General features: G+C 36.0%; 1 protein-coding gene and 1 long non-coding RNA gene across 2 annotated transcripts; one reads left to right on the forward strand and one right to left on the reverse strand.

The window, feature by feature from the left end:
- Positions 1-553: 553 nt before the first annotated feature.
- On the reverse strand, positions 554-13,749 carry LOC139959345 (ribosomal L1 domain-containing protein 1-like). The gene is made up of 8 exons (XM_071956838.1): positions 13,612-13,749; positions 12,407-12,567; positions 11,302-11,440; positions 10,228-10,376; positions 9,566-9,667; positions 7,252-7,484; positions 6,729-6,836; positions 554-5,676 (listed from the first exon to the last, which is right to left on the reverse strand). Exons 1-8 carry the CDS (start codon positions 13,654-13,656, stop codon positions 5,558-5,560), a joined length of 1,056 nt encoding a protein of 351 aa, XP_071812939.1. The 5' UTR covers positions 13,657-13,749; the 3' UTR covers positions 554-5,557.
- Positions 13,750-15,915: 2,166 nt separating this feature from the next.
- LOC139960001 (uncharacterized) lies at positions 15,916-25,453 on the forward strand. Its single transcript, XR_011790277.1, has 2 exons — positions 15,916-16,747; positions 20,244-25,453. It is a non-coding gene; the product is annotated as an uncharacterized lncRNA (long non-coding RNA).
- The last annotated feature ends 1,103 nt before the right edge of the window (positions 25,454-26,556 follow it).

The following is a 26,556-nucleotide window of genomic DNA, read 5'->3' on the forward strand; positions in this document are numbered from 1 at the left end:
ACCTCTCCACATGTTTTCAAAACAAACTCCATGTTTGAATGGTGTTTAAATAGTCAAGGGTTATGTAAAGTACATTGCGGTGACCCGCATAACATTCTTAAAGGAGTATACCCTAGTTGAAACCATATTCTGTTAGTGACTTCTGCAAGTCATGAAGTCCAGAGCAACAGGTGGAGGGGGAGGGGGAGGGTGCACCAGCCCCTGTATAACCTCGTTATCAAATCCAATATTGTTTACAAGTTGTTTGACTAATGTGAGCCTTGTCTATGTTACTTTTTGATCAGAATTGGGCTGAATCTCAATTTTAATGTGTTTTATAGCTGGCTGTGGCACTGGGGTGGAGGGGGCCAATGATCATTTTTCCTTGGGAAAAGGGGGGGGGCATATCACCATTATTACTCTTCTTTGTGTTGTACTGGTATGTACTTAAAATTGCTCAAGATTGTACCAACAAAAAACTGTTCAGAACGTAAGCTAGTTTCAGTCAGCAATGTCCGTAGTCCATCCAACATAGCACATTTTGTAAGATCTGGAAAAATATGAAGAAAAAAAAGCAAGATTTCTGTCGGAAAGATTGGATGTGTCTTGTCTTTATGGAACATGCCATGCTTCTTGAAATTAAAACACTCCAATGCTGTTTTTAATGGATCTTGGTTGATTGTACACTATGTGTCATATTGAACAAGGAAGACAAATTTAAGATTTTTTTTTTTCAAAATTTTAGATTTCCATGTCATAAAGGCTACTGTAAAGACAAAAGTCTTAGCAAAAATCTTTTTTTGTTTAAATTTAATGTAATTATATGTTCCTGACGAAGCATTGTTTACTTGGTGAAGATATCTTGTAGAATATGCTAGTTTGATCATTTTTTTTTTTTTTTTTGGCATTAGTTAATGTGAGTAATACATGGTGGGATTGACTTAAAAAAACATTGTTTGGAACTTGAAGACCAATTTTTAAAATGCTGCATCAAGTATGATATGGTTTAAGGTTTCTATGATTTTTTCAGATGGTGATTATGGAAAGATAGGAAAGCAATTCCTGTAAGTTTTTGAGTGTATGTTTTAGGCTTTAACATTGATGAATAAGAGATATGAGATTTTAGATTAACAAAGGCAGGGCTCCAAAACTTGTCACGTATTAAATCGGATAAAATTTGAGTGTTTCATATTCACTGTTTTCACTTTCGAATTTTCATTAGTTATTAATCAGCCATGTCAAACACATTTGTAGGACCTCTTGCGAGGTCGAACAGGGGTTAAATTCCTTTTGTTGTTGACATTTGTGAAAGTGACCTGATGTGTTTTGAAGGGATGTCGACTTCTAATTAAGTGTAGGCATAAACGGGATATTGTTTAGTTAAAACTTTATGACTTTAATTAATGACTACTTATGGTAGTTTTCCCTTCTTGTGATACAATAACAAATTACTCAACTTGAGTTTTTGGCTAAGTCAATAGAAACTAACTTCAATTTCTTTAAAATATTTATTCATTCATTTCATATTTATTTGACTTGTAAATGAAATTTCTTTTAAATTATGGATTTAATCTGAGATACAGATTTGTGACAATAACCAAAGTTCACTTGGGAAGGATATGGGAATAAAAAGAAGGAATGTACAAACCTAGGTCATTTGTTTTGAAAGAGACTTAAATGAGAAAATCTACAAAGTTGACACTCTGTTCCACAAATATATACTGGTGTACCGGCCTTCAAAAGCGTCCAGCCAAATATATTAGACATTTAGAGACATTCGTCTTGCCCATAATTAGATATTAATATACCCTGTGCTACAAAAAAAAATAAAGTCCACAATCAACTGAAATCTCATTTCAAATGTTGATATAAAACTCATTAAGAATTGCAACAACAACATAATTGTTGGTGGACATAATTTTGAGAACTGACCATAATATTTTATTACTCATCATTAAGCTTCAATTAAGGAAATTGGCTTTTATTCTGATGAGTTCCAGCCTTTATTTTGAGTAAATACTTGTTAAATTTGGGTCAATACTCATACCTATTCAACTCAAATTGTTGCGTTGAAGGATTTCCAAAGCCCAGTGAGTGAAGGCAGAATGCAGTTTAAAGAAATTAATGCATCTCCTTGTTTTCATATATTATATGTAAAAAATCAGGATATGAGATGATAGTGGGATAGGGTAGGTTGAAGAGAGGGGGGACGGTGGGGGTGGAGAAAGAGGGGAAATCGATTGTATTGTATAATATCTCTATTTCACTAAGTGTTGCATGTTTTCGTATGTGGGATAAAGGGTCTACTTTTCTTGTGCATATTATAAACTAAGATGTTCGTAATCTTAACCTGTTTAGATTAATTTCCATATTCCAGGTTGTGGAACTTGTGGTGGTTAGGTCATTGGCTGAAATAAAAGTCTTCCAGCAGCAGTTCAGTAATAGTGTTTGCTCTAGAAACGTAGTAAATTAACAAACGTTCCTCTTTTGACCTCGGATAGATTCGTATTCTTCAGGTAATCTCAACATTTTCTTTCTCTCCTCATTTCACAACAGCTTCCATTTCTACGGGTGTACTCGGAATAAAACTGTATAGAACATTTGTTGTTCGAAGGCAGAAACAACTATTATTCAACAGAAACTAAGTGTAATATGTCCCTTATGTATTGGACCTTTCACACACCAGACTGCTGTCTGGGATGGGGGGGGTTGGTTGGTGGGGGAGGGGGAGATGAAGATGGTGTTATCTTTACAAAGCATGGTGTATAAAAGCATCCCTTAAATTTACCCCCGTAATTGTCCATCTTCAAAGTTTGTTTTTATCTCAGGTTTGCTGTCAGAGTAACAAACAGAGGGTTTTTTCTACATAATTGTAAATTGTGATTTGTATGTTACATCTAAAAGTTTGTTGTTTACACAGGGTTTCAATACAGCATTGCACAAATAACCGTTGAGTGGGATGACTGGAACCACAAGGTAGCACTTTCCAGGTGACTTCCGGTTTAATGAGTCCCATATGCTATTTGGGTAGGAGAGGTGGGAGGCAGACAAAATGTTGAAAAGGACTATCAACTACTATATTATCTTCCCTGTTAGTAGAAAGAAGCTTGTGATCACCAGCTCCTCAGGTATGCCTTTCAGTAACAGCAAGTTTATCATTTTCACCCTGAAGAAAGACAGGATACAGGACAACCTCCCATTTGAATCCATGTCACACGTTGGACAAACTTCGTTTGCTGACGTGTCTTATATCATGATATCCTTATTTGTTGGTTAGGTTTTCTACTTTATCATCAATTTAGTAGAATGATCTAAAATATGGCAGTATTAACCTCTTTTTATTTAGCATGTTTTTCTTCTTGCTGCTTCTCGTCGTTATGGTAACGACTGGCTTCGTTGTGTTCTCTGTAAATACTTTTGTATTCTTTTCAACTTTGCTGACAGCTGTGGTTTTATCTTTAGAGCAATAAATATAATGTGCATTGGGGTACATGCCTTAAATGATAAGAGTTTCACAAGTTGAGGTGAGGGGGGGGGGGGTTGGGTTGCATCATGAAAGGGTTAATAATGCCATGCTATTCAGAGTAAATATATTTTAACATTTTCTTTTTTCCCCAAACTGAGTGGTTTATGTGTTGCTACTAATTTATATAGTGTAGTATTATTCCAGTCTTATATATCATTGATGAATACAAGTAGATGTGATGGATTTTACTTCCAATGGTTAATCTTGGTGGTGACATCATATATACAGGTATGGTTCAACCCCAAGGAGAGAGTCCCATTACCAGCGGGCAGTAAGTTACTGTTCCTTTCTTTGTCAAGTCCCAGTTTTGCTAGTTAAGTTAAACCAAACAAGAAAAGGCTTTGGTTATTTATCATTAATGATCACCGTTCAAACCTCGAGTGGACAGTGGCAATGAAATCCCTTTTGAGTTTGTGAGTTATTCATTTAAGAAGGATTTGAACATAAGTATTTCAACCTATTTAAAGATGTTTCTGGATGGTCATTTGTGAGGGCTTAACCCACATTCAGATGATTGGAATTTTTGAATGGTCAAGCCCAAAGAAGCAAAGACTGATATTTTTGCTCAAATTTGTAATTATTTTCTATTTATGGACAAGCAAAATGCAAGCGTTGATATCTGAATCTCTTAAAAGCTAGTCTTACTTTAGTTTTTAGCAGTAAGTGAATACTTAATCTCTTAAATGCAATAAGATATGTAAATGATTTTTTTCTTTGGTATAATTAAAATGGATTTATGCTGTGGCATAGACCACTGGTAAGAATGTGCCCCACCGACACATAACAGGGAATAGATGGAACGCAAGAATTTCATGGCAGATAATAATCTTAATTTTTGGTTCATTTATTTCATACTCAGCATTTGAACAATAAAAGTTTCATACAATGATTTCATGACAAGAAAAACTATAAACATGAGTCTGCATTTTTTGCTGTGATTATCTGAACTTAGAATATTATAGAATGTTATTGTAACTTCAGTGAAAATGTTTGCTACAAAGTCTATGAACCGGTAGACCCTTCATGAAGGTCTTTTATATATAGCCTCAAAGATTATCCTCTCATCGTCAGTTAGAATTTGCAAGAACTCCTTGCCCAACAAATTAAATGGCATAACTGCAATATGATCTTTCCATTTCAAAGAAGACACTGCTTTAAGAAGCTGCTATAGTTGCAGTTCATGAATAAACGTAAACAATCCTCATCACCAAATGATGCCAGTAAATCCAATTCTTGTCAGTGAAGTATCTAGAGGCTTAGTGCAGTGTTGCCCCACAAATGAGATGTCGCAAGACTTCTCGCACAAAACTGGTGCAATCCACTACGAGCTAGACTGTTCACCTGATTAAGCGACCAGTATCACCTTTGATGACATTGCTACTACATAAGCTGTAGAGTTGACTGTATACAGAGACAAAGTGTGGAATAAGATTATACTTACTCAAACAGAGTATCAACCATAACCTGTGACATTAAGCTGACATGCAGTTTGGTAATACAGTGCATGAATTTATCATCAGACCTGGTTATATCAGCAAGTTGTATTATCTAGGGCAATCTTTCTCAACCTGGGGTCCGCTGCTGGTTGGGTGGAGGGGGGAGGGGGGTTTGTGTGAAATATTTCTGAGGTTCATAAGGGCAAGGGGATCTGCTGGAGGTATGTGGAAAAGTTTGTGAACAGGTCTGTCAACAATTTACTGACTACCAGGCAGTAAGAAAATGTCTGTCAGTGCCATCTCAGTCAAGAAAACCTCCACAAATTTTCTTATGCTTATGTCTAGGCTCTGTCAATATTTCTTGAATAAATGATGGAGAAAGGATGACAATGTATGACATAAGCCTGTTTAAAATTCAGTTCCCCAGTCAACAGGCTGTATGTAATAGTCCAAACTTGTCTGCAAATCTGTACCTAGCCTCCAGCCGGTCAGCTGTCTAAACACGGACAGTAGGACAGACATATCCAGTAGATTAAAGATCTGAATGAATATCTACACGAAGATGATTGGCTTATGTAATATCAGCAGACCGAGGATCAGAAGTTTAAAATCTCTCTTAGACTATTTCTTCTCTCAGCTTGCTTTGCGCCCGTTTTTGTCTTGGAGTCATGGTTTTTGTCACTGCTTTCTTTTCTTTCCTTGTTAATCCAGTCAATGGTTTTGCATTGAAGAGAACTGTGAATGCAAAATGAGACATCATGAGCTGACTAAAATGACTTAGTACCTTTAAAGGATGGTGGCAGAGACCCAACCATCATTATTGGTCTATGTGGTAGAGATTACTGTCATAAATAACTTCCCCAAACAGAGCTAAGGACAATCTGGGAGACATCACAGATATTAATTACGTTACTTCAGACACAATGCTGAAGACTCGATCAAGTCTATCATATGACATCACTGAACATACTTGTGCTCCAATGTTTCTATGGGTTTCTTTATGTATCATAAACATTAATTTCCTGTAATGGAGATGGGTTGTGCAAAATGTCATATGTAAAATATTGAGCCTCTTGACACTACCTATTGACTGAATTGTTTTCAGTGTGAAGGATGATGACATTCTCCCTTAAATATGAAAGTATGAAAGGAAACAAAGAGAAAGTAAATGGCTTCAGATAATAGAAGTTCCCATGCTACATGAATTCAATATTAATTAAGCTGACAGTATTTCCACAGTATCGGGTCTACTGAAACTAATTTTATCTACAAACAGTATAATTAAATATTGCTGGCGGTGATGGTTGACTTACTTGGTGCATCCTTTAGGTTTAACACCCAAGAGCAATCCATGGCTTTCATTATTGTTCAGAATTATCTACACAGTTTTCAACAGAAACTTGAAAATCAGCTGACTGTCAGGCTTTTGACAAATACACAAGTGGCTGCTTCAATCAACATATCCAACTAATCCAATACATAGTTATCTTTAGAATTATTAACTTTATTATAAACATAAACTTCATGTAATGACACAGGAAAAATGCCCAAAGTTACTGAAAACTGCACATTTGCTACTGTAAAATTCAGAATAATTACTTTGAGGAGTTACAAGAGTAATTAATGGACTAGGTAAACTGAGCTCACCATATCCAGCCAAATTTTGTCTTAACAAAAAGAGATTTTTTTTTACAGTTCTACAAAAATCATGACTTAAGATATCCTATGACACCAATAAAGGATATTTGAGCCCATTTTCATTGATTGCTAATTAATGATAAACTTACTTCCAGTCTTTGGCTTTTTGAGCTTCAATGGTTCACTGGGGTGCAGTCCTCTTTTTTTCCGGAGAGATTTAACTTTCTCTGTCGCCTCCAGCTTTAACTGCAGTTGTACTGTTAACACACAAAGAAATACTAAATAAAACTTCTGACTGAAGAATTCTTGCAAACAAAGGCTTTATAATATGAACGAGGGTGGCATACAGAACAAGTATTATCTGCTTTCTTGAAATGTTAGTATTTTTACTCACATTACCACATGTTTACAAATATCACAGATATCCGTCTCCCGTAGAAGTTACAAGGCACGGTTTGCTGAATACTTCAAAGAGTAGGAAGAAAATACCAGATAACAAAATTTATCAGACTAATCTGGTCAAGTATCTTTGAAATAAGCGAATCATGCTTCAGTAGCCTTAAATATAATAGAAAGGCAACAATAAACAAAGAATCAAATTTCTTACCCACCCCCCTCCACCCGTCCCCTAAACCCTTCCCTCCTTATCAAACAGATAAAGGTAGTACATACAATTATCTAGATCCTCATTTTTAAGATCATGTGGTGTGGTCTTGGAGAGATCCCAGTCTGGTCTGATGAGATTGGTGTAAACAGGCAGAGATACGGATGAATTTGTCCTGAGGTGGATAGTCTTGATATTGTCCCACCCGCCGTGTATCTTCTCTCCAATAGTGTTGATTGCCTTCTCCACGTTCTCCCCGATGTCCTGTGTAGACATCCCTGTGTGTGCGATGTGCACAGAACTGACGAAAACAAAGTAGATGAGAATATAACAGGGAACATTCTGATAGCATAAGGTTTTAGATCCACGATCCAGCAGTTTCCGTGGGGACTGCGCCACCATGTACCAGAAGAGACTGAATACTTCCTTCATTATTAGCCTCACCATGAAAGTCAATAGGTGACAAAGTAAGTTAGTAAGTAAGTAAAACTTTATTGCTCCATAAAATCGGAAATTTCGATACTCGCACATTTGAGAAACACAAAAATATATATAAAACTATATTCATATTACAATTAATAACTAAAGAAGGTAAGATCAAATTAAATAGTTAAAGACAGAGAGCCTACCCATCCAATGACTAGGCAACCACCTAACGACTCAAATTGCTGTTGTAACGTTTTAGTGCACGAGGGATAAATGAATTACGGTGCCGGTTCAAAAATTAACTTTAGCTTAGAGCTAGAGGGGAGAACTTCTCCCTCCCACTGGTGGGAGAAGTCACTATGTGATTTCACAAGTGGTATGCTATATTGTGTGGAAAATCCACTTTAACGTACATGTTGCAATGCAATAAATTTCATTTCAACAGAGGATTATGTAAACTTTTGGGATGAAGCTCCAAGCTGTCTGGATCAGGTACATTGTAAAGAACTCTGTCGGTCACTGGCAGGCTAGAGGTATCACTGTCACATTAGCACAGTCTGTTACATAATTGTTCAGGTCAAGGGGTGTCAGCAGCTCCTTGGTCAGTGTTTATTATACTTGGTACAAAATAATAGGGGTGAGCAACACCATTTGTTAAACTCTGTCACAAGTTCTGTTTTGCGGTATTTTAGAAGGTACAAAGAAACCGAGTGATGTGGTTACTGCAAGACTCTTTTAAGGTCATTTAACCTGTGCGATTGACCTTCTAGACATACTACACTGTCACCTCCTTCATGGTTTAAAGGAGGTGTGTGTCTCACGGCACCAAGATAAGGAAATTATGCCACGGAATTTTGTCTAAAATATGACTTTATGCAGTTAAAATATGTGACTTTTGAAATTAATTTCATAATTTCGCATGTTTTGTCCAAGATACCTGGCAGAACGAAAGCAGAATGACACTTCACCTCCATACATTACAGTTATCACAATACGTGTAGTAACTATTGAGGAAACAAAAGGTACTTAAAATTTACTGGTTTCAATTTGTTTTTCATTTGATATGTAATTAGATACATACTTCCTGTTTTGTCTGGCATTGACAAATGTACAAAGAGGTTGTTCCTGATTTAGATCAGTATGGATTGCTCTTCATTCTACTTATGTCAAATTCCATTTCTATAATTAAACAAAAGATGAAGTGTCCCATAATTTCTATTGTCATACCATTAGAACATTGTTATGGGACATTTTGTAAGTGATGTGTATGGAAAAATTGGGTGGGGGGGGGGGGAATCTGGGACATGGGCATTGTCAGCTTAGGGATGGGTTCTTGTAATCAGTGCTTTTATTTTACTTGAATACTGTCTATTGTCTTTGTTCTATTTGTGTGGTTTTCTTTTTCAGGGAGTAAGCTCCATGTGACCTTATCTAGTGTTTTGATTGGCTAGGGTAACTGTACGTGCTTTCTCCATCTTGCATTGAGAAATTAGATATAGACTAGTTAGTAGCTACACATCTCCAATGCGTAGGGATCTCCGTACTTTCTTCATATAAGCTCATTGTTCATTTTTTCCAATGGTTGTTAAATCATTGATCGATTGAACACAACAATACAATTTATATATAAGTTTTGGGTGAGATCTATTATTTGATCCCTACTCCGCATGCTAAAGCCATCACGATTACTGTACTACATATACCGAGAACAGACCAACACAGCAGTGTTCTTTAATTGTTGTAGGTTTCATTATGCCTTCCAAGCACAGATTTTGCACAAGAGCCCTGCAATGCAAACTTAACTGTTTTCCACTTACTCAGACAAATAAAAAAAACTTTAAAAAATGTTGTAAATTGTGAGGTCTTCACTTTCCCATAATCCAAGAAATATCTTGCTGAGAAGTGAAAACATGTTCTGACTCCCTAAACGACAAATAAAACAACAAGGTATCTTACCTGCAACTGCCTTTATTGGAGAGACTTATGTAGGCTGCACTAATGGCTCTTGAAATCTCTTTATTCAAATCTTTCTTGTCTAGATCCACTGCAACTGGATATCTAGAGAGGAAGAGAGAATATTTTCATGACTCCAAATATCTTCGTCATCTACAATTGTTATGTTGAAATTTTTCAACTGAGACCATTTAAAACATATTTTTTCTTTGCCATTCACTGAGACAAGTTTTACAATGTTATGTTACAGTTCAGACGGAAAATTCGTACACCTTCTCAGATTCAAACTTGGACAATGCATTTGCAGATGATAACTTCCCATATGGTGGGCATTGCGGAAGATTTTGCTACCAAAGAGATTTTTCGGCTAGGTGCAAACTTTGTTGATGGATGTTGTGACTGTCGTATTGAGAATATTGTCATTCCAAGTTCAATCATTTTTCCCAAAAATGGAAAGCTATTCTGCACATGAAATGGGCAAAATTTCAGTTTAAACTTTGATAAATGCAGTCAGTCCTAATGCTCGAAACAAAAAATATACAGTGTTTGTTATGATGAATGTACAGTACTATCATTTCAATAAATATTAATTATAAACCGTATGGAAATCATGGATATGCGGTACTGTAATGTCTCTTGTATGGATCCATATTTCTTAAACTCACTTATTCCTCTTGTAGAATTCTTTTCCCAAATGATCTGACAGACATCCGAGAAGCTTGACATCGGTGAGAAAGAGGTCGTAAGATCTAGCCAAGTTTCGTCTCGCTTCAAATGGCCTGTATTCTCTCTTGAGTACTCTAATTGGCATTACCTGTTGTAAGTACAGAAAACAGAGATGTCCCTGAAATGCTATCTTAGTCCTGCCATTTTATCATTCATAATATAAGTTAGAGGGGCTGATGTTTCGGTATTAGCAGAATCTCCTTCAGACAGGCTTTTTGAAGTCTGTACGTAAGCAGTTTGCTAACAATCATTGCTCTCTCTACTATATCACTCACAAACTAATACTGTTCTTTAGTACATCTTGAAAGATGAAAATGCAGAATCTGAAAGTGTTTCCGGCATCTTCTTCCATGAACACTTTCTAACTACAGTGCTACTTTTTGTGGACGGCCTAGATGCCCTGAAGGTCAGCCTACTGTTTGCAAAAAACACAATTCTAAGTGATTATGGAGGTGTCTAAAGAGGAGAGGGAGATCTAAGAGCATATGAAGTCATTCTCCTCTGTGACAATATTTCCTTCATTGAGTGTTTATAGCATATATGCAAAGAAGTGGTATTGTTTTCAGTTCTTGTTTACTTTACTCAAAAGTTGTCAGGATTTTGTTGTACTTCTTTCATAAACTACTTCAGCAGGCTTAAGTAGTGTAAATGCTGCACATCGCTGGCTTAAATGAAGGCATCTGTGATCATTTTCTACTTACATTGTTCTATTTTTTGGGCCCATATGCAGCTGAGCTGGTTGCCTGGAGCAACCAAGATCAGAATAAGGACTGATGGTAGAGCATAGCAAATGACTATCAGCAACAAGTAAAGCTAGGAACTTCACATGTAATCAAAGTACTATATTGTACCTTTCTACAGTGATGTATGTGCTTCTAACTTCATCATAGTTTTCTAACATAGAACTTTTAATAGATCTCTATGGGAGGGCAGGGAGGGGCTGGAGTGAGGAGAACATGACAATGCTAGGAAGCATGGTAAAATGAAACTATCATCAATTTCATCATGCTCACCTTGGATACGCCTTCAACGTCTTTATCACTCAGTAAGTCTTTGAAGTGCTGTTCGGTAAACTCTGGCCTCTTCTTCTCAATGTCCTTCACAAATAGGAGTGCATCTCTGTCCTTCTGGTACATATTATGTGGCAGTTGTCTGCAAAATATGAGTATACACGTACAGTAAACATTAAACAGTCATCTCTGTTCCCATAGTACATACCACAGGTTACCAGTCTCTTGTGTTCTCATAGAATTATTGTCACAATAACCCGGGGGGGGGGGGGTAGACTATGACATAAATTGCTTCTGGCTTAATGATCCAACCTGCAGTGCTGGGACCGCTAAACAAGAAATCTTCTGAACTAAGTATCACCTTTTACAACCAAGAGAAAATAGGGGAGCATTTGGCACATCGGACCCTGGGGTGCACCGTTCCCATCCAGTAAACAAGTAAGCCAATTCGTCCCAGCACAAAGCTAAATCTAGTTTCAGTTTACAGTAAATGAAAACTTGATATTTATAATTTCTAAATATGACTTAATTTCTTAAAGAAGAATTTTGTACTTGACTTTGATGTTTTTTCTCCAATTCATACTAAAAATCCTACAACCCAGTTGATCATTTGCTTCACTGGGCGATGCCTAGAATTTCAAAATTTTAGCCACTTGCTGAAAAATATATTGTATTACATAAGCAATGAGAATTTTGTCACTGTATGACTTAGCAAGGTGGATGGATGGATTTCTATGCACTATGATTCCAATATGGCTCCCTATCTTAACAACGTTGTGAACAAATATCAGTAAAGTTGGTTATCATGTTTCTGTTACAGAAACTGGGAACACAGAACTCAATAAAAAATACTGTACTGTACATGATATATCACCAAACTATTTCTAATCTGTCAAGATTAGTTGATCACAACAACCGTCCATAGCAATCAATTCCTGAAAAACATTTGTTAGAACAATTGAACAAAGGTACTGCATACCTAGACACAAAAGCTTTGAAGCAAACCTACCAATTTATTTCTACTGTACGGTGTGCCTAATGATCATAAGTTACAATGACTCCAGAAACCCTTTGTGAGCAATATTAAACTGATAGCTATAACACTCACATTGGTACTGTTTTTGTTCTTGTGCCTCCAACTATCCATACTGAAACTTGGATTTCAAACTGATCATTTTCATCGGCCAACAAGATTTCTTTAGCTTCTCCACTTTTCTGCTTCTTTGCTTGCTTTGTGAAAGCCAATAGTGCTTCGATTGTCTGGTGAATCTGAAATAAAAAATCACATTTTGTTACAGTAAACAGGAACAGCAATTCAATACTATGTAACACAGAACTTAGAAGGAAATGTTTCCATGTGCAAGTCTCTGAAACAGTTGAATGATAACTGTTACAGAAGAAAAAACTGAAGAACTTATGTACTTTCTACTAAAGTTACCATATGAAAATCAATGTTATTTAAATACCTATCTTGCCTTGACTTGTAACTGTGAGGTTTTCTTTTTGGGTAAAATTGATTACAAGAGTTTGAAATGGTTGGGTAGGCCTAGGCCTAATACATCATTTCAATCAGAAGAAGGGGAAAAGCACAAGTTTCCTTTGGTTACTTCTGCAAATGAAATTGCAAAATCTATTTTGCATTTGACCATTAGTTACTGTAATAGTTTTACTTTCAACACTGCATCCAAGGAAACTATTGCTCTTAACAGGCTGTAGCCTAGGACTAGACCTATATGTTTTTGCTCTAGACATATTTTGTTAGAAATGTTTGGAAACTCTTTACACATTAACTCTTTTGATTCATTTTACAACCCTGCTGAAGTGCATTTCTTCCGGATTTGCTCATACTTGGACTAAAGAGTGACCGATGATGTCGCATAAATGGACCTAGCCTATGTACTTGTTGTCTGTAGATGGAACACATCCACCAATACTCGTACTAGTACAACAGTGTTAGAGTAGACTGTACTTTGTTGTAGCCTTGTATTGTTGTAAAGTTGTAGGCCTAGCCCAAAATTTAAAAGTACCGATAAGGCTACAAAACGAACAAAACTGATTTTCAGTCAACAGCATACATACTTCAGGATGGTATAGAGAGACTATTGTATTTTATATGCGTAGAACTTATGTACGTAGCATACATTCCTGCAGTTTCTGTCAGCAAATTATTTCGCTCAATTGCTACCTACGCTATTGAATTAGACGATCATGGTTAGCACACACGTGGATGTTGTTAATGTTACTTCATCAAGATAGACATATTCATAGAGAAAGCTACGGGATTTGATCATGCCACAAGAAACTTTCGTATACCTTAGAGCTATCGATTCGAGTAGCTTTTTGTTCTTCGGTTGCCATCTTTATAGTTTTCCGTTCGTCTGTTCGAAAACGATCATCGGAATATGGTTCAGGCTAGCTCAACTCGCATGCTAAAAGATATTACGCAATCGATCCACTGTAGCAAACAGGGTTACCAGCGACAAGTGAGAAAAAACGTTAGATTTGCCCAAATAAAACCCCAGAAAATGCTAGATATCAGTTTTCACTAACTTATGTATTAATTTTAATCATTCTTTTATAATCTGAATCTGAATGGGTTAAGGTGACAAAAATCCTACTAGAGGACATAGCGCTAAAAAGTATGAGTATAAGTTATAAAACAGGAGTTAGTGTGGAGTTAGTAAGCTTGTCTTTGAAACAGTCTAGACTAGGAGCATGCACAATGTATGATGGCAAAGCATTCCAATCTTTTAAGGTGCGGGGAAGAAGGAATATTTATATATTCCTTGCACTGATATAAAATCGTTGCACTGATTCATATGATAGGCAGTTCATCGGGAAATAACTGTGGATTTAACAGACTGATTCAGGCCTAATAAAGCCCCCAAGTATGAAAAGTCTCTCATGAATACAGTTGACACGGTATTATAGAGAGAAAAAGCCACGGAAACATATAAATGGATTTTAATGGGTTGCCTAGTGGTAATTTGGTCTCGAAAGTTGCAGAAAACAAGTAATTATTTTGAAAATACCAATTTTGGGCGAACTAATAATTCGTATATCGATAATATGTTGACTTATTTTACACTCTAACTAGCTCATTTCACTAACTCACATTAAACTTCGTTGCCATTCTCGATTTTGGGAACGATGTTCACCACAGCGGCTAGCTGAGTCTCGAAGGTACAAACAGCAAGTACACCCTATACGTACACTGTAATTGACGCTTTATCTGTAAAGTACATATATGCAGTACTCGGATATCAATCTGATCAGGGTGCAAGAAGTTCACACTCAGTCTTTGGGGGTAAGTGGACCCTTATTGCACCCAACATTGTCAAAATTTCTCGCTCGATAAACACAGTGCATCGACCGATCATAGCAGGCTAATCACTCATTAAGCAATTTGCTTTTACCAAAAGAAGTATTATTTTTTCGTTATTTCGAATTATTATTTCGTTATTACGAATTAATACCACCCTTTCAACATTACATTATTAGTTTAGCACAACCTTGCATATATAAGTACAGTACTTATAGGCCTATATACCTAAGTTATAGACTACGTTTGCCTCAGAATGCATCATTTGCTATTTCTGTTCCATGCAGTGGAGGAACCCCCTCCCACCCCACCCCTCGCCCGCCCTACATGAATCCACTTCGGTGACATCAGGGCAGCATCCCTCATTTATAAAGTCCTTGATGTCGCCTCTTCCTTTCAATGCATGCTTAAGCCCCCTACCTAAATTCAAACCTAGTGAAACATATTTGGAAATGGAATTTGTTCCTTCCGTTATATTTTGATACTTATTTTAATTTGATCTTGTCCCTCCCTTGGTCCAGACAGTCACGGATCCAAGGTGTGATATGGGAGGTGTACACCCGGCAATGTAGTTAACTTATTAGCACTTAGCGACGTTTAGACTTAAAGGCATTGAAGACTCGCCCCAAACCGCGTGCCGCCCTCTGAAAAAAAGTTAACTTTCCGTTGCTTGCAAGTGAAGTTTTCTTCTTGTCGCTACAAAATGCAGACAGTAATGAAACGTGATACCTTGTTATCTTTTATCTGGACCTAAGATCAGGGAGTTCCATAACAACACCCTGCTGGGATGTCCATCGCTGCTGTGTACACTGTGTTGTGGGTATTGACCGTAGCTGCATGCACTATATATGTATTGACTGTACATTATAGTGTCTAATTATCGACGGTAGCAATCTGTGTGTGTATTATCTGGGATCGATTGTGGTGTCCAATACTTCTACACCTAATTCGAAACTAGGTCAGATTACCGGCATCAGACGTTTCTTTGTGCGCGAGTCTCCACTCCCTTTAAGTATGGACCTCAATTATTTGTTGTCTAAATATACCTCAGAATGCACCATATATGACGTCTAAACATTTGAAAACCGCATGAAATTTCCCCAGGAATTTGGTTTAGGTTCCTGTCTTAAATGTCCCACTACCCTGTATTTAAGTTTGCTTTCGTGTGTCTAAGTGATGGCCTTCGCTGCACAATATAATAGTATAGTGGTATTATCTATATAGGTTATTAAACATAAAGGTGACTAAGAGAATAATAAAAACGAAAATGAAACATCATATAAATGTCGGTCATCATGCGTCATAGGAAGACAGAAACTGAAATATTGACGTGCGTATTAATTACCCACGAACAAGGTTTTATTTTGTTACTTCCGCGATGACAATTGTGTGTGTATATATCATAGAAATTGATATAGATATATATGTGTATACATGGCTGTTAGGCTTTACGCAATTTTACTACGTTGTCATATACATTGATATAACCTTAGGCCTATAACGTCACTCTCGAGGGAATGGCAACGAGCTACAATTGATCGTATTAGCCACCGTGTTTATGCTCTTCAGATGATACTTCTTGAGTGAATATTTTCAAATTTTGGAAAATCAGAATCTTCATGGAGGTCAATTTTGAATTTGCATTAAGTTCTGATCCGAAAAGAAACTGCTCTAGAGAAACACAGATCTACTGCGATGACGCCTTAACCATAATTGAATTTTTAACAGCTTTCGGGATTGTCTTACTACTGATAGTGATGTTTGCAATATGTATTCGAAGTGTTGCTAGAATTAAGAAGATTAAACGGTGTGAACGATACTTTGTGTGAGCAGACCCCAATTGGAAAATAACAGTCAGATTCGGGAACGTTCAAGCTGTTCAAAACCTGCATCGAAACAATCACATTATGCGAATGTCTTCATGTATAAGCAATGTGATATTTTCGGTAAATTTATCTATAATTGGATAGAAAGACTATTGTAACTATGCTGTTGGATTGAATGCGCATGCTCAGACGTGATTTGCAAGATTGTGTACAGAAGATGTCTCTCTCTGGCCTTTTGTGTCTATAGGTTGCCTACGTAAAAGTGAAAAAAAAACTGAGAATTGTCCTATTAAATATGAACGTGAGTAAACACATTTTGTTTTAGGCTATGCAGCGACGACTGTTTATAGATTAAGGATAAAATGATGTAAATGTATGTTTAAAGCATATTTAGAATATATCCTAATTAGGTCTATAATTGACCTTCTTGATATAGATTGTGCTAATAACTATAGGCTTTAATTTTTGTATTTGGATGTAAACCGCCACCTACCCCCCCCCTTGGTTCGCGCCTGCGTACGGCACGTGCCCCAACTCGTTTTGTAAAAAAAACCTTAAAAGTGCCACTGTCTAGCACCAAAGTAGGCCTACCCCCCCCCCCCCATTTTTGTCATTAAAAAGTTCCCATTTGTTGAATAAACTCAAACAATTTGATATGTTGGTACGGAATACCAAGTTGAGCTACATTTTTGTAAAGGGGGGGGGGGGGGGAGAGTTTGAGATAACTTCGTGCTTGTTTGCCGCCTCAAATCAAAGTAAAATATCTAAGACAAAATGAAATGAGGAGACTATGAAACCCATGTTTTTTTTTTTGGGGGGGGGGGGAGAAATCGGCATACGACAAAATGAATGGGATATTCTGGGTGGTAGAGAATGTAAAGATAAGTTATAGTAACAAAAGAGGAAAACACAGTTTTATTTGAAACGTCCGTCTAAATATCTTGTTTCTAAACGAGAGGTATAGTTTACTGAATATTACATAGTGTGACTGGCTCAACCCTCGATAATTCTTCCAGTAATCACTGTTAGATGTTCTTTGTGAGCCTTTCTTATGATATTATAATCTTGTTATTGATTTATTCTTGTAATGTGATATGTTTGGATAGTGTGCTTACCTGCCAATGTTCTCTGTAGTTCGATTTTCAACAAAATGCAACTTTTTTGGTAGAAATAGTTTTAATTACTTAAATAAGTCAGTTAAATATTAATAAAGCTCAACTGCCATGATGCAGACGTCAGTTACTCTGCTGTTGCATTAACAGAAAATCACCAGTTGAAAAAATCATATTTTCAAAATACAATGACATACAAGGATGTATACGGTTTTGACATAGAGATGCAAACAATTTCCAGAATTTTTTGGTTAAGGGGTCAACTTCAGCCCCCGGAATATCCATATAAATTTGCATCTGTCACTTTCTCATAATCTCACCGGAGAACTATGTCACATTTTAATGTAATGACTAACGTTAACGACTGAAAGAAAATGTAATATGTGAGGGAAAATCGACATATGTCGAATAAATTGGAATATGATATTGCAATATTTATTCATAATCTTTGCGAGAAGATTCCAATACTGAAACTTGTAGAACATGGACCATGTATATAGCATGTCAGTTGGCAACGTTCTTAGCACTCTTTCCCTGTATAGTTATAAAATTCGGTTATCGCAGCGTAATATTCATTAACATTATATGTACAGAATGAAATCAACGAAAAAGATCAATAATGTCATATATATGCATTGGTTGTCGTCATTGTAATTATAAAACTAGGGCAATGGTATGACACTATGCATATTCATTTTATGCATATTCACTAACATTATATATTAGGAATGAAATTACCAACAAAAAAAAGAGCAATACTGCCATAGTCATTGCAATTATCAACTTAGACCTATATTGGGTAGCTTTATATTTTTCCTTCGATATGTCATAGGTTAAGACAAAGAAACTAGATTGAAGGGTGGTAGTGTTGCCATAGCTACTATGGTTTTAATGATATTCACCCTTAAAATATGATAATTCTCCGGACTGCTCCTTTAAGGTGATGAAGTATAGGCTCCTCGTTACTGGATTTAATGTTTATGATAATATATTATTTTATAAATATAATAACTCAATCAAAAGCTGTTTTTTATAACTTTAAATAAACAACATATCACCCTTTTTTCCATGAAAAAGATGTAAAGCTTTGTAAACATTTAATTTGAGACAATAAGAGTCTAATTATTTTACTGATTTATGTGTTGCATTCGAGAAACTGATCTTAATAAAGGTTGATTAGACTATTTAGTCGTCCCAGTCCCTTTAGTTAATGGCACTCCGATGTTTGAAGGTTCATTTTTCGAACATAAACAGTATTTTAGAAATATAACACGAGCAAAAATTAAATTCGAATTATGCCGATTTATTTAGCACCTCATCGTTAAAGAAGACATATGTGACACAGTCCTCCAATGGGAGTACGAGAAATTGACATGTGCTAATTTAATTCGATATATTTCTTTCAATTAGCATACTGGACAATGAGTGAGCCAATTGTAAAACTAGAAAGTCAAATTTGTGTGGAAATCACCACATGTCAATTCTCGTACATACCGTATGAAGATTTAATCCCACAAGAACATCAGAAACTGACGTATTGTAATTCAGTTGGACAAAATAAGTCGATTTCAGGACATTTGGCTCGATCGGCGCACCATACGTGGTAGAATGTTAACATAGAGAGAAAAGATTATAATTTTATAAAGACAATACAGAACCAGTTATTGGAATCAAATTGAATAGCAGATAAATAGTAACTACAATCTGGGCAGGTCATATATAAACAGGTTTCAAGTTTTTGGCTAATTTTCAATATATCAATTGAAGTGTCACTTCAATTGTTGTCATAAATGCTACTTAAAAAGTGAGAGGTTATCATATTTTCTTGAAAGGACTGTATGAAACGTACGGAAGCGTAGAAGGGACATGGTGATGAAAGAGAAACAAAATTCAGAAAAAAATGACGTTTTGCCGAGTTTAAAAACTCGTCAAAGCGACAAAATTATTAAATTTGCCGAGATGCAATAAGTCGTCAAAACGATAGCTTTCAGATTTTTGTCATTTCAACGAGTTATTGTATCTCGGAAAAACGTCAATTTTCAGATTTTTGTCAATTTGACGACTTGTTGTATCTCGGCAAAACGTCAATTATCAATATTTTGTCATTTTGACGACTAGTTGTATCTCGGCAAAACGTCAATTTTCAGAATGTTGTCATTTTGACGACTTGTTGTATCTCGGCAAATTTAATAATTTTGTCGTTTTGACCAGTTGTTAAACTCGGCAAAACGTAATTTTTCTGAATTTTGTCATTTTGACGAGTTTGTTACTCTTTCATCACCATGTCCTTTCTACGCTTCCGTAGAAACGCCTGTACTTAGGTACTATACAGTTGCACTATTTGATGTCAATTGTTTGTCAGTCTCGTGGTCAATGAGTAACTAATATATATATATATATATATATATATATATATATACTATTACATACATATTGAATGTGTATACCAAACGGAAAGTAAGACTAATTGAGTTTGGTTACTGCAATTAACACGTCATATACCGAACCAGTGTTGAGCACCACTTCTAACCCGTTTCTAAATCCACTCATCTATCAAATCCATTGACTTTATGAGACGTGAGATTTCTATTTGGTGCTTATACAAGTTGGGAAAAGCATTAAAATAAAATGAAATAAAATCATCATTACATTCTGTTTTTCTTCTCTGTTGGTGTTCCAAATTAGATTCTAATCAGTGAGCATCATAAACTTTACTTCCATATTTGAAAGTGAAAACTACCCGGAAACGAATCTGTGCACTGAAGTGATCGGATTTCAAACTACAAAAATATCCAGGAAGCCTGGCTGTCGTAGAGTTCCGACGTCTAAGGTATCAAATGAATGTTGGACATTATCATGTTGCATAGGTAAGGCCTTTACAAAACGTCAGTATGCTTCACAGCTGTGGTAACTACAAAGGTGGTTCGATTTCTGTTTTTTTATGATTCAATCGTTCCATTGGATTATAACAACCCAAATCCTTCCGAAGATAAAATTTGAAATAAACAAGTGACTTTTACAAATAACTTCTGAAGAATTTCATTGCAGTGACGTTTGGAAGAATAACAAATAATGGCGACGGAAGACTGCTCACTTTGGACGGCTCTTTCTTTAGTCGGAATTTGTCTATTTATCGCATCATTAATTGTCAATATCCTAACACTAACCAAGCAGGCACGTTGCCGCGGTAGGATGCAATCATCTATAGAGTATGTGCAGACGACCATGCGACGGCACAGGCCATTTAAAATGGACGAGACTGATGAATACACGAGCATCGAAGAAATGATGAAACAGAATAAATCGCCAGTGGAGAGACCATATTCGTCTTTAAAACTACAAGATGGTAAAAATCGCGACACCTACCTGGAACCTGACGTGTTTAAGGAGCTTGCGTCAAGGAAGAACAACGAAAAGATAATCCCGAAGGTGCCGCCACATGGTCCATCGAAGGTGAAGAAGGAACCCAAGATAGGGAAAATGGATGAACAGGGGGGGAATGTCAGCAGTGATGAATCGAGTGGAGAGCACGACTACGAGTGTCCAGCGAGCAGTAAATGCGACTAAAATGTGAGTGTACGTGAACAACAAATTAAACTGAGGAATGTTATGGAGTTACTATAGATCAATCATATTTGTGTTATATTTTGACATTATTTTCACATGGATAGTTATTACTTGCAAGTGATAGTATCAGAAGAAGGGATAGCTTCCTAAGTTACGTAAAACTATTTGGATGAACTTACCGATAGTGGACAGTTTAATGTCTGTATGTTTATACAACTAGTCTGCACAGGACTGGAGTGAAAACTGGGTTCACAAACTGCAGTGAACAGAGAGATAATCAACCACACACTGGTGCACTGTATATTTGCAATGACAGCATGCAAACATGTAGGCTCAGGGGTGTAGCGAAGGTTTTTTTGTTGGGGGGGGTGGAGAATTTGATTTGCCGACGGATGTGGAAGTGGTGACTGAAATGGGGGAGGTGTCTAAGGGGAGGGGGTGTCCCCCTTCCCCTTTGGAAAAATTAGTTTGAACGTCCTTAGATGCAATCTGGTGCATATTTTAAGTCAAATTTGGCACGGAAGAAGCTCCCGTTCTCCTTTTTCTATTCAGCTTTCCTTCTTTCTTCCCCTTCCGCTCTCTTCACCTTTTCTCCTTTTGCCGACAGACCCAAAATTTGCCGATAGCGACCAAATTATTGGGGGGTGTGACACCCCCTCACACCCCCCGCTCGCTACGCCCCTGTGTAGGCTCTCAATTGATTGATATATTTAAGACACGCTGGCAGGTATTGATTCTGTATATTAAAGATATACCCCTGCGTGATATCATTTGATTTCGCGATGATTACGTAATCCACACATAGACCCAAAACCTTCCATGAAACTTGTGTAAAATATACCAACGTATTTGTATACCACATATCGGACTTGATTGAATACTGCACGTTTTAAACCTAATATCGAATGAAGTGTGCTTGGATGTTTCAAATTTAATTCTCCGCGCGGCTTTCAATACATACAGGAAAAGTCACCCAAGACAGAACCTGATGATCTTAACACCAGTCCCCAGGCATCGAGACTGCGACCTTGTGATGTTTAAGATGTTACGTGTTTTTTTTTGGCCCCACCTGGGGCACGAAAACCAAACAATTTGATTCACTCTCACACCCAGCCCCTTTTGATATGCCATCGAGACTCGGACTGGATGGTCATGACGATGTTACGTTAAGTGATTATAAATAAACTGCAACACATTCAGGTGACAGGTTCTTAAGAAATCTATTGTACCGTAACTACTTGTACTTAATAACAGTGAATATAAGGGACTTACACTGACTAAGGTTAACTTTTATACTTAACGCGGTAAGCTACGTTTGAAGCCTTTACTTTCTATAGTAAAACCCAGCTTTTATGCTTATTGCATTAGTATATTTTAAATCATGAAAAAGGTTTCTAACTCGTAAAATAAATGTAAACATGCATTGAACCTGTATAGATCTAGCACTGCAGTGTATAGTGAAAAAAAACTAACTACAACATCGTTCTTTATGAGTTATAACTATACTAATTAACTTAATGTATAACTGAATAACAACTTTTATAAAAAATAAAAAATTAGGAGAACCTTTGTTAATATAAAAATTGACGAGGGAATATAATGTTGAGAATACTTTTTCTGTTTTCGATGCAAATTTTATTTAAATTGTACTCTAAGCAAATTAAGCTATAAAAAAAAGAAGAACTGCTCCATTATATTCGTTTTATTGTTTTATTACCTATTATAGAGGATCAGCTTATTTGTTAAGAAAATTTGAGATCAAAGAAATAAATTTGTTATCATAACTTACATTATGCTTAGCCATATTTTTATCATGCACTTTGCATTCTCCTCAATTATACATTTAATATAAGCAGTTTCGTTATTTACGAGTTAAATATATTGTAAGATACGATACTGTCTGTTCCTTTATTCGCTTAATGTAGTTACAATTATTACAGTATTTTAAAAATATTAGTATTTACATGTGAAAGTTCTTCGAAACTTTGCGTGGTCTATGCAAGATATCTTGTACGACTCCGAGGGGAGGGGCGAGGGGGAGGGGGGATATTATAATATGAATACATCGGAGTGTGTTATAACACAGTATAACACGTGGTAGAAACTCGTTTCTTCAATAAAGATCACTGTGTTAAACCATCAAAGTTGGTTGACCCATCAATGACATTACTCTCAACGACTGTTTTTTTTTCAAGTCTAGATGAGAGTGATTGATGGCTTGGTATTGGAGGAGAGAGGCTAAAAGGTAGCACTAAAGAAGAGTACTACCGAGCCTTTTAATGACCATACTAATGCCACACGGTCGCCTATGAATGCGTAACGAGGCTAGTAGTCTGCTTAGTAAAAAAAACTTGAATATTAAACGAACAATTAGAAGCGATACTTCTGCCAAGTTTCTGACCAACATAATCTCAATTGATAACAAAAAGTTCAAGCAAATATTCTTCGAGTCTTCAAAAACTTAAGATATTTTAATGGTTTATGGAAATTTCTATAAACAGAGTTAGTATGATCGACAGGGTTAGTGTAATTATCATTGTATAATAAGTACATCACTTTTGCATTTCTGTATGATAAGTACATCACTTTTGGATTTCTGTATAAAAAGTACATTACTTTTGTATTTTTAATAATAATAAGTTTTTTTTTTACAATAAGTACATCACTGTTGTATTTCTGTATGATAACTACATCACTTTTATATTTCTTTACAATTCGTGGATCACTTTTGTATTTCTTTATAATAATTACATCACTTTTGTATTTATTTATGATAACTACATCACTTTTATATTTCTTTACAATACGTGGATCACTTTTGTTTTTCTTTATAATAATTATATCACTTTTGTATTTATTTATGATAACTACATCACTTTTATATTTCTTTACAATACGTAGATCACTTTTGTATTTCTTTTTAATGATTACATCACTTTTGTATTCATTTATGATAAGTACATCACTTTTGTATTTCTTCATAATTAGTACATCACTTTTGTATTTCTTTATAATAACTACATCACTTTTGTATTTCTTTATAATAACTACATCACTTTTCTTTATAATAACTACATCACTTTTCTTTATAATAACTACATCACTTTTGTATTTCTTCATAATTAGTACATCACATTTGTATTTCTTTATAATAACTACATCACTTTTCTTTATAATAACTACATCACTTTTGTATTTCTTCATAATAATTACATCACTCTGTATGGCAAGAAATGTTATTCAATGGAATGCATTTAGACGAAATCAAAGACTTAAGGGATCCAAAACTATTTATCGTTCTAACAAGGAGCAAGTATATATAAACTACATTTTAAGGTTAAAAGACAAGGTACACCAGTTAACATGTATGTCCAAGTACCAATTGGCTGAGTAACATTCGTTTTGCTTATAATGATCAAATCACTCATACTTGAAATAGAGGGCGTTTGTATAGATCCTGCCAAGTTACCTGTTCAAAGAGTCACATCATTCAACACCATTTAAAAGTAAATAGGAGCATCGCTGACAGTTAACAACATTTGGCTTACCTTAAGTCACATTGTGAACTTTGAATACAAATATTGTTCAAAAAAGTGTTTCAATACAAGATGAAGAGGATGTCCCGCCTACCCCCCCACCTCCCCACCCCCAAAATAGATCGGTTTTAACATTTTGATAAGAATTTACTTCATAGGTAAAAAAACTAAATGGTAAAAAAAAAACATATCACGTGAGAAAGTGCAGACTGTGATTTAAAAGTGTTTAGATCAATAACTATTGACTAAGTTTGTACAATACACAGCAATATAAAAAACATCAAAGTGTTATGTTGGGGAAGTGGGGTCGGGAAGGTTGGGGAGGTGGGGTTGTTGAAGTTGGGGAGGTCGGGATTTGGGAGGGGTGGGGAACTGGAGTGCATAGAGTTTTTTTTTTTTTTATCTAAATGGAATTTTAGTTTCTCCGACTGATTGAAGACATGAACTTCTATTGAAGGGCGGAGATGTGCTCTGACTCCTCAGCGACTGAATATAAATTAAGGCAAACTGATGAATATAACACACATCTTACATGAGGATTTCTGTTATTATCAAGGTATATATAAAAGCAAAAAATGAACATGGAAAGTCAACGGTACACAAACCAACCATCGAACACAAATATATAAGCTGTTTGTCGCACTCTGTCCATATACCTTATATAAAGTATCAGTTTACAGTAAATATGTTTCACTCTGCAGTAGCCTTCTGTATACATACACGCCACGACGACAGCAGAATTATGTTTTCAATTGAAGACTGATTCTAATAAAAATTGAAAGTTTCTCATCACTTTTTCTTCACTCTCTTCCATACGTCTCGTTCTATACAATACCGTGAATAATTTGTAAAGAATATCTATAATATCTCCCGGCATGCAAGGGTATATACAAAGTAATAAACCTTTTATCAAACATACAAAAAATGATTTCCATAAGCTTGAGATGAAGGTTGCTACACAGATAGAGAAATAGATTGAATGATGGCCTTTCATAATGAATGATGGATCCTAACATGACGATCAAGTTGTAGACAACATTGAAGTCTGGGCGGGCAGTTGTATAATTAAGTCTCTTCAACAGGGGCGTAGATCCGTTTCCTGGATTGGAGGGGCAAACTTACCGATTCCCAGTCCCCTTCACCCCCCTTCACCCCCCTTCACCCCCCCCCCCCCCCCGTGAATGCACATTCACAGCTTGATCGAAAGCATACACAAATTGTCTGTAAGATGTACTTCTTTTAACTAAAATTATTGTAACAAATAAAATTTACATTCCACACTAGCAATTATTGAGGGCAATATCATACTCGTGGTCTCAATTCAAACATAGGGTGGAGTGGGGTGGGGTGGGGTTGGGGCTTGAACCCTCTGCCTCTATGATTAAATACAACTGCTCAACAAATCTAACTGTCAGTTGAAATAGTATGAAATGTCATCTTGTCCCGGCGTTGAGACGAAAAAGTATTTGCACTACATGTGTTTCTGCCCCCCCCCCCCGCCCCCCTTAATATATATTTAGCCACTTCAACGTTTTCTTAATAATATCGATCACAAAAAGTATCTGTATAATTTCTGAAAGAATGTAGTTCAGGGTATTTTCTGCATCCATGGGTTTAAAGATGTGCAAGAAATAATGAGTGATAGAGCATGAGGGTGTAGCGATAACAGTTTTCATTACAGATTTTTTTCATATGTGTTATTTCAAAGAAGAGAAAATGGCGACGATGTTAAACTTAACAAAAGAAAGAAATGTCATTTCTAGTTACAAACATTCATGCAGAACCGATAGCAATTAAACCGGAATTATTAATTACTCGCACTTTGTTTTTATAAGTATTTTTATGTTCCTACTTCCTCTTTGTAAGCAGTTACTTTCGTATATAACGACTCGTGT

The sequence above is a fragment of the Apostichopus japonicus genome, chromosome 19, assembly GCF_037975245.1.
Source record: "Apostichopus japonicus isolate 1M-3 chromosome 19, ASM3797524v1, whole genome shotgun sequence".
NCBI classification, from domain to species: domain Eukaryota; kingdom Metazoa; phylum Echinodermata; class Holothuroidea; order Aspidochirotida; family Stichopodidae; genus Apostichopus; species Apostichopus japonicus.